Source organism: Calonectris borealis, chromosome 1 (assembly GCF_964195595.1).
Source record: "Calonectris borealis chromosome 1, bCalBor7.hap1.2, whole genome shotgun sequence".
Taxonomy (NCBI): Eukaryota; Metazoa; Chordata; class Aves; order Procellariiformes; family Procellariidae; genus Calonectris; species Calonectris borealis.
In genome coordinates, this window is record NC_134312.1 from 117,537,201 (window position 1) to 117,546,370 (window position 9,170).

Below are 9,170 nucleotides of genomic sequence, written 5' to 3' on the forward strand. Positions count from 1 at the left end.
AACTAGGCTGACCTGGCCTCGGAAATACCAAGTACCTTACCAAGTTTAGCGCTGGTAGAAAGCCAGTCTGTAAAGCCTTGAGAGGTTGCACGCAGCCACTGAGTTGACTTGGGCACCTTGAAAGAGAGAGCATGTTGCTGAGCTGACACTAAGCCAAATGACTGATAAATTACAGAACTTTTTTCTAGATGCACTTAATTATTATATATTTTCTCAACATGAGTTTTTATGAGGGAACTTTTTAAATGTTCATTTTAAATTTTTTTTACCCTTTAAAAATAAATAAATAAATCACTTTTTGTTACATGTGAGTAGGGGTGGGGGGAAAAACATTGTGGATAATGCAGTTTTTGTAATACTATTAAGTACATTTTCAAAACTAAGATGTGACAAGTCCAGACTTTTACTGCAACAGTGGTGTCTACTTTCATACTGCTCCGTTTGCCACTGTGATAATTCAGTTTGTTCAAATCTCGCAGTCAAAACCCTTGAAACACAGAAAAGCTGGGAGTCAGGTTAAATCACCTTTGCTTTGAGGGATTTGCTCTGTACGTACATTCCACGTGCATCCTGGCGTTTGTTTAGCCCAAACACTCTTGTCCAACATGTATATCAATGTATCTATAGTTAAATACATGCTTTTTTTTATTTTTATATATATGTGTGTGTGATTGTTTGTATATATAATATAAAACCGCAGCTACGTTGTCAAATACTGAGTAAATCCAACAGAAAAGCATTTATAGGCACTCAGTTTTGTTTGTTCATTTAAATATTTTAAAATAAGGACCGTCTTTGGGAAATATTTTTCTGTACACAGGAGGATATATTTAGGATGTAATTTAGAAGAATAAAGAACTGCAGTAGGAATATGTTAAACTAGCGTAGTTAAACTACTATAGTCGCTTGCTATAGTAGTCAAAGGCTCTGTTGCGACCGTAGGTGATTCCTTGTGCGGCTTGTAAAGCTGCAAAAGTATCACTAACCCTGGATTTAGTGGTTGGTTCTGGGATCTTAACGTGTCGTGCCAGCGAAGGGAGCTGGTGCTTTGTCTGAGACCCCCTGTCAGACCCCCAGGCAGCAGCTCCTGCCCGCCGCGGTGAGCAGGACGCAGGAAAGTAGGGAAGGCTTTGGCTTTGTCAGGAGCTTGTGCAGAACTACCCTATTCCAGCCCTCAAGTTGCTGAAAAGGCATTTAGATTCCAGCAGCCTCTGCAGACTGTGTGATGGGTACTTTCTACTGCGTGTTGGCAAAGTGTTGGCAAAAAAACCAAGATAGCTGTAGTATTTTTTTCCATGTTAATACTTAGAATTGGGGAATCCTCCTCCCTGCTGATGGTGGTGTGCACTTTTTGCTGCCAAACAAATGGTATCAATTAGTTTCCTTTTTTTTTTTCTTTTAAAAAAGGAAGTATTGTACTCTCTGTAGTATCCTAAAAATTACAAATTATAAAACAACTGTCGTGTATGTCTTAAGATCTGGCCAAATCGGAAAAAAAATTACTTTTTTTTTCAGAGAAAATGGAATTAATTTGTATTGTTCATTTACATCACATCTAACTACTCATTAAAACATCCATACTGTGAAATTGGTTTCGTTTTTGTTTTTTTTTTTTTTTTTTAAAGCACTGGTAATAGGTATAATGAATAATGATGAATCAGACACCACTGTTTCTCATAAGACAATTTCAACTGTACTTGGGTTGCTGTGAATGTGTTGTTTCCTCAGCCACTCTTGGTTACATAATTCTCTTTACAGACATGGTCCAATTAAGAAAAAGTCCTTAAAATGTCTTCACCTGTTTGAGGAATTGTGTCGCTTCCCAGACTGCAGCACCAAGGTGGAAACTGCCAATAAGGTTTTAGGCTGTGCGATTTGTTTGACACAGATGAGACTGTAGTTGTGCAAGTGAAATTATGCAAGAATAAATCAATTTTTTTTTTTTAAAGTTTAACTGCGTACTGTTACATTCTTGAGAAGCGCTGAAGAAGCGAGACGATGTCAGGCACATTAAATAAATCTTCAGAGGAGTATTTTTGACAAAAGACCTACATAGGTATAAGCAAAGTGATAGACCCAGCAGCAGGGAAATAACTTACCAGCACAGAATGCCCGACACAGGCCAATTTTCATCTCTGTAACACACTGTTTGCATTTTTTTCAGATTTGAAAATTGAGAGTTGACCAAATCTGTAGTAAGACAGCAAAAATAAATTATCAAAAAATAATAATTAAAAAACCAGCCACCCCAAAAAACAACAAAAGGCACTTGCTTAATAGGCCAGGTGCCATTACTTTGTGCGCCTCACGATACAGGCCCGGCTCTGTGCCCAGGCACGCCAGCGGCAACGCTGACGCAGCTTGCCAGCGACCGCCGGTGCCTCTGCTGCCCGAGAACACAGAAAGTCCCATGCCGGTCTCTCCCCTGGTTTTTGTTAATAATTACTGAACGTGGCCGCTGCCCTGAGGGCGATACCCTCGGTGTCCTGTTACGCAGCGGGTCCGCTTGTCTAGCTAACGCCTGCTCCTCGAGGGTATATTCTCTCGCAGCTCTTTGGGGCTGCGCCGGCACAACGGGCCAGTGCCGTAGCCGAAGTGCCATGCCGCAGTGGTTTGTAAACCACAGCCGCCGTGGCAGTAGGTGAGATGGAGGCGTCAGGAAGCCCGCCAGCCGTTTGGGCTGCTTTGTCCAGGGCACATTAATCCAGCTGAGCAGGGGCCGGCATCTCCGCTGCACTGCACGGAGCTCTGGAACGCCGCATCACTGCGGGTACAGCTCCTGGAGCGGCACCAGGAGTAGAAAGGGGGGTGCAGGAGGCCCCTCCGCACCACTCGCTGCCCCATGGCCGCAGGCCTCCAGCAGCCCCCCCTTGCCCTGCCTCCGAGCCTCCTGGAGATCCCAAGCGCCACCCATCCTCATCACTGACCCCACAAGCTCCCTCCCCTTCCCCAGCACAAGCCCACCCTGCCGCTCCCACCACCTCCAGAACCAGCACTTTACTCCGCGCCTCTGGGGTTCCTGGGCCAATTCCACCTGCTGCTCCCCTGCCCCCGGGAGTGGAGGGCTGGCGAGAAGCCGAGCACAGCGGTTACTCCTCCTGCACCCCTCCAGGCAGGGTGTCCAGCCAGCAGCTCGGGGCTGGCCCTGGTGGGAAATGTACTTCCAGTGTGAAGCACCAGAGAAAGCACAGGGCTAAGTAGTCTCTCCCCTGCAGGGACTGCTTCTGTTTATTAAAAGTGTTCTATAAAAAAAAAAAACATGTCTAGTTAACTGGTTTCAATAATAAATGCAACTGAAATGAGCTAGCACTACCAGTTCAACACCCCACCCCTGCAATAATGGTATCCATCCAAAATCTATCCAAAATTAAGTCAAACATCAGCTCCTGACCGAGAACCAACAGGGAGAAACAGGCATTTTACACTCCTTCACAAGCCTATCGAAGATTACCGAAACGGGAAACAGAGGCACAGCACTGCAAGACAGAAACAGGAGTTACAAATTTGTGCCCAGATGTTAACCAGAAAGCACACACGGCCGGTCACAGCAACACTGCCGTAGCGCTCCTTAGTTGTGAACCCCTGACCCTTCCAAACATTTTTGTCCGCAGTTTTAAGTCACAAACACCTTAGCCTCTCACTAGTAAGCTTTTGGAGGGCAACTTTAGTTTTAAGACATATACAAAACTCTCTCCAACGATACAGACATGGAAGTAAACTGGGCCTGACACAGCGTTTGCTGGTGAGAATGCACTGACAACACAACTGTTTTAACAGCCACTGTCACGCTTATGAAATAATCTACCAGTCGCGGTTCCAGTGTTCACACCCTCCACACGCAGAAACAGCGCATGCGGCAGGACTGCTGCACCGCCATCCTGACAACACCCCGAGTGAAAGTTTTCTGCGCAGACTGACAGAACCTCAGCAGCAGCGACCCCATTATCAGCTCCTAAAGCATTATTCTCCTTTTCCTTCATGCAGGTTCACCTGCATTCAGGGCGAGCTAGATTTTCAAGCTGTGTCATGAAATGTTCAGTGAGGACTAAGTGAAACTCACTGCAGCTTCATCACGTTTCTCCCTCAGTGCTGTGTTTCTGAATCAAAATACTTCACACCGTCTGTTCAAGAAGAAATAATTTTATTGTTTCTATCTGACAGGTTTCATCGTGAATGACGAGGACAGCTTGCTAGACAGTCTCTCTCATGATCTTGGTGAGTTTCTGGATCTTTGACCTTGTTGACATGTCCACGTACTTCTCCCCAATATTGACAATCATGCCACCAAGGATTGACGGATCAGTCTAAAGAAGAAATATTGAACAGAAATTCTATTAGCAAAAATTTGTTAGCCTAGTTTTTTCACCAGTAAAAAAAAAAAAAGCTTTTAAAAGAGACTTTTTTAAGGTAACTTTGCAATCACTGTATTCCAAAGTTAAGATTTTAATAATTAAAACATCATCAGATCTACAAGAAAGCACAGAACTATGCAATATAGCAACAGGATTCAGTAAAATGAGTATTTTTTTTAAAGGTCAGAAAGACAGAAGCCCAGCTCAACATGAACTTGATGGAATTTATTTACAAATCAAAAAATCCAGACCTTGGTCTCCAGCTTTAAGACCTCTCCCTTAGCCAAGAATCCACTCAGAGCACTTTTTAGCTCAGTAAGGTTGGCATCTTCCAAGGGCTGGAAAATATGAACAGAAGACAGGGAAAATGAAGGACTTGAAAATATTCAGATGATATAATGAGAACCCAAATTTTCTATTCAGATTCTTCTAAAGACAGACACTTCCACCAGGAAGGCAGATTAAGCAGCCTTCTTGAACAGGAATAACCAAAGGACAGCACAGAAACAGCAGTCACTTTGTGCCCTCCTAATTTCATGAAACATTGTGTTATTTGTGCACATATTCCCAGCAAAGTTGGATGCTGACATCTTCAGATGGCATCTGGAATCCGTACTTGCCAAAGTAAGCACTTGATGGAAAACTTGAGATGTGCCTCACAGCAGTGTTCAGGCTGTACAAGAAAAGGTTAATTTTGCTGCTTCTAACAATTAAGATCATCAGCTCAAGAAGAAACACGGTTTCACGTAAAGCACTGGGCAGTCACTGAGGACACTGGCGGCGAGCTCCCAGCCCTGCTGCAGGCTTGCAGAATGCTCCTGGCTAAGTGCACCTCCCTCCATCACCACAGAAGAACTCGCATCCCTGTGGCAGAGACACTGTGAATTTGTCTTTGCTATCCCTACAAGTTACTCGGATACCACTGACATAGAAACAAAAGGGACTTCACCGAAGAGTAGTGGCTTTGTGTTACTGGTAATTTAAATAATTTCTATTTAATAGCTAACAGTTTGGGAGCCAAAAGAAACTAACAACAACAACAGCAGCAGCAGGAAAGTAACTTTACGTATGAAATATTTAGGAAAACTTGTGGAAAGGTTTGCACAGGCTTGTGAGTCTACGTGTCCCTGAAGGCTACCAACTAGACTGACAATCTGTGCTCATGGCCTACAGGGAGCCAATTGATCTCAAGCGGATCAGTCTCTTTAGTCCAGGTAGGCAGTTCGCTGTAGCTCTATCCAACGGCTACAGATCTACATCACATACCTAGGTGACCAGCTTCCTGCTCTAACAGACCTGGGCATGGATCCATGAACGAAGAAGTTACTGAAGTGCCAGAACCACCACGCTTCCAGACTGAGGTTTACAACTCATGGAGACTCCATTTTCCCCCTCACCTTCTTGAGCACCAGCCAGACTCACCTGTCTGCTGCTTTTGAAAAAGTCTTCCTACAGTTTCAGAGTTAGCCACTTGTTCTGATTACTGCAGGTGGTGAATTAGGTAGCTGCTCCCCATGAAGCAGAGCACCAAGTATTACAGGCATTCTCAGTCCTATCAGGTATCTGCCTTGCTCTAGCCAATAGCTCATCTGTTCGATCTGACCTGATCTGTACGATCCTGATGACAGAAATAAGAACAGGGGCAGTTGTATCTGCAGACCAGGCTGCCTCTTATCAGCCACTACGTTCACACATAGGAAGGAAAGCTGTTACCTGTTAAGCTGAAATGGGAGGAACAGGTTTAATTTTTGACCAGTAATTGTTGGCTATCAAAAAACTATTTGCAGAAAGACTTTCATCTTGGCAAGAGATATTTCTTCACTACTCATATAGCAATTCCTTAAACTATAGAGAGCAAAATTAAGCTAAAGAAGTTTGCCTTTTATACTGCTACCTGTTAAGCTCGATCTAGAGGTTCCTAACTCACCTGTGCAGTGGTGACGGTGCACAGCACTTCTCCTCGGTATGCGCTCATGATCTTCCCAAATGCAGAAACAATGTCTGGAGTGTAACGTAAGCGACCGTTTTCAGCAAGCAAATCTGGAAGAGGTAGATGTATTGAAAGGGCTTAAAGCACCCACTAGAAGCAGATTTATTTAGCTACCAATAAAAACAAGTAGCCTCAGACATTTTTCACAATTCAAATGGTTACTCACTCATCAAATTGACAGTAATAGGGGACATCCTCTCTTTTGCTAAAGCATCATTCACAGCTTTTTGTTTAACTGCGCTCTTCGTATGAGGGTTCATAACAACACTGGATAGCTTGGGGTCCTTCAAAAGAGTCTACGAGGATATACAAACAACATGATAAAGACCAGCAGTTTTCCAGACATCACAAGGCCTAACGGGACTACCCAAAGCAGGCAACACGGTCATTCACTGAGCAAGAATAAAGGGGTCAGAAGGAGATGGGAAGTGAAATGGTAGCTCCAGGTATAGCTCATTGACAGTATGTTTCTTTTAGAGCTGATGCTCCTCCTGCCTCCTGTATTGCTTCCAAGCAGTTTAACGCTGGGGGCGCAGTGCAGACAGCAGGCATACCAGGCCAGCTGTAAGTGGGAGTCCCACAGTTTGCAAGAAGCCGGGCCCACCTCCCTCCTAACAAGCAGTAGGCGAGCCCCACCGCCCCCAAACCCCTGTGCGAGCTTAGGCAAACGCGGGCTGGAGAATACCTTACCCATACTCGGCTCAGCTCCTTCTCTACCTGGTCCAGCTTCTTCTGCTTGGTGGCGGCGGAGTACAGTGCGGTGGCATAGCGCCCTTCCAGCCCGTACACCTGGATGGGGGGCTGGGGACGAGAGAACGGGCAAGCGCTGAGAACGGCCCCGAGCCGGGGAGCCGGCGTCTGCTCGCCGGGCCGGTGGTCCCGCCGGTGACTCCCCTGCCCCCCTCACCTTGACCAGCTTGGAGACCGGCCTCGCCGCCGTCGTGCTCAGCTGCCGCACCTGCGGGGCGCATAACGGCTGGCATCGATACACGCCTCGCGCCTCAGGGACAGGGGCGCGCGCCGACGGTTGCGGGGGCGGGGGGGAAGGTTCGAGACCCCGCGCGAGCGTGGGAGGTGGGTGAGGGCGCACGCGCGACGCGACACGCCGCTTCCACCTCCTCCCCCTCTCCCTCCCCCCAACACCCCGCGAGGGCCGCAGAGGCCGCCGCCGCCGCCCCCCCCCCCCCCCCCCAACTTCACCTTCAGGGAGAGCCCCGCCACCGCCGCCATCTTCCCCGACCGCCGCCCGAGGTCACCGCTGAGCCCGGTCCCCGCGGTGAGGCAGCACGCAGGCGCGGCGGCAGCCACCGCCCCCAGCCCCGCTCTACCCGCCGTCCTTTTCTGCCGCGGGGCTCACTGGGAAAAGTAGTTCTTCAGGGCGACGCCTTCCCGCCGCGCCGCGCGCTGGGGGCTGTAGTTCCTGAGGCGGCCCCCGCCTCCCCTCACACCCGCCCCCCGCCCGCACTGCTCGGTGTCCCTCTCTCCAGCGCCCTCCCAGCAGCTTCGCCAGGCCCTGCTGGCAGTTTGGCGCGAAAGCTGAGAGCTAAAGCGCCCCAGCCGCCAGGCAAGCCCGAGGGCTGAGGCCGGGCCCCGCCGGCAGGCTGCTGTGCACCCGTCCTCCTCCCGTGGGAAACTGCTGCTTGGCGCGGGTAGGGCGGCCTGCGCTTGGCCCACGGGTGAAGGAAACGGGAGCGGGCCCCTGTGGTATCCCTGCTCGGTACGGGCTGGAGCTCCAGTTGAAACGCCCCCCTCGTTGCTCCGTTTCACGCCGTGCTGCTGCAGGTGGCTTTCCTCTAGCAGAGTCTGGTGATGCGGGTCTCTGGAGAGGACCGGAGTGACCAGGGCAATGGCTTCCCTTGGGTGCCGCACCCCGGCTTCTGGCTGTCCTGCACATGCAGAGCTGCACCCAGCCCCTCAGCTGGCCATGCATGTGGTCGTGGCTTTGCAGGTGGAGGGGCCACGGGATGGGAAGAGCAGTCTGGGCCACAGGGGCTGCTTGGGCACCTTGCAATTGCTAGAACAGGGTACAGTGACCCACCAGCCTTTCTCACGTTCTTGTAAGGGTCCTGTAGCTCACACACCCACACACATCCTTCTGTTCAGATGCACCAGGAGAGCAAGTGTCACACCAGTTCTTCAACAGAGAAAACGTCAGCTGGGCTTTCCTCAGATATTTCTGCTGCCCTTTAACACAGTGAAACTACCTCTGAAACGCAATGAGCTATTTCCTCCCCTCGGATAAGCTAGATCCAAACGTCTCCTGGGCCAAATACACAATCTTCCAGGTAAAGCATAGGGCAGGCAGCTCTGACTTTGTCAGTCTCTCTACGTGACCTTGAGCAGCTCACTCAGGTCCTGCCTACTCCTGAACTATCTTGAATGGTTAAACTCTTTTCTCCCTAATTCTTCCATCTTTTCCGTAAGAGAAGGTAAAACGCTTGCCTGCTTCGCAGAGCTCTTACCAAGTTTGAGTAATTATTTTCTGTAGTGTGAGTAGCTCAGATGGGCGGTGCTATTGAAATACAAAGCATGGCGTTAATGAAAAGCATGCCGCATGAAGACTGCAGGGCAGACTTTAAACACTAGATGTTGCTGTTGCTACAAATTGAAAACGAAGTGATGGCTTCAGCTACGTCAAAACCGGAGAATTAGAATAACGCTCATTAGGAAATACAGTCTGAACAAAAGAGCTGGTCTACCGTGCCACCAGAAATAAGGCAGTATCATCAACAGGCTTTATTCTGGATGTCGGAATTTAGTTCCCTCTTCTATCCCTGGCTGTATTTGCTGTGGTGGCATTCAAAGGCACGAGTATAGTCTGTGACAGG

The 9,170-nt window shown here is 48.4% G+C and overlaps 2 protein-coding genes across 2 annotated transcripts in view; one reads left to right on the forward strand and one right to left on the reverse strand.

Moving 5' to 3' along the window:
- The window catches only part of ITSN1 (intersectin 1), a 145,064-nt gene extending 143,047 nt beyond the window's left edge, over positions 1 to 2,017 (forward strand). Inside the window, exon 40 of the mRNA XM_075171948.1 lies at positions 1,759 to 2,017. Within this exon, the coding sequence (XP_075028049.1) occupies positions 1,759 to 1,787 (29 nt within the window). The 3' untranslated portion in view covers positions 1,788 to 2,017. The remainder of the gene's footprint in view (positions 1 to 1,758) is intronic.
- A 2,107-nt stretch (positions 2,018 to 4,124) lies between these two features.
- Positions 4,125 to 7,691, reverse strand: ATP5PO (ATP synthase peripheral stalk subunit OSCP). Its single transcript, XM_075172096.1, has 7 exons — positions 7,543 to 7,691; positions 7,250 to 7,300; positions 7,033 to 7,143; positions 6,509 to 6,638; positions 6,280 to 6,392; positions 4,604 to 4,690; positions 4,125 to 4,304 (listed from the first exon to the last, which is right to left on the reverse strand). Exons 1-7 carry the CDS (start codon positions 7,570 to 7,572, stop codon positions 4,191 to 4,193), a joined length of 636 nt encoding a protein of 211 aa, XP_075028197.1. The 5' UTR covers positions 7,573 to 7,691; the 3' UTR covers positions 4,125 to 4,190.
- Between the last annotated feature and the right edge of the window lie 1,479 nt (positions 7,692 to 9,170).

Coding starts and splice junctions, on each gene's coding strand:
- ATP5PO (XM_075172096.1), bottom strand. CDS start 7,572: ATGGCGGCGGTGGCGGGGCTCTCCCTGAAG. Junction 7,144..7,249: donor CGGTCTCCAAGCTGGTCAAG/GTGAGGGGGGCA, acceptor TCTCGTCCCCAG/CCCCCCATCCAGGTGTACGG. Junction 6,639..7,032: donor AGGAGCTGAGCCGAGTATGG/GTAAGGTATTCT, acceptor ATATCCTCGTAG/ACTCTTTTGAAGGACCCCAA.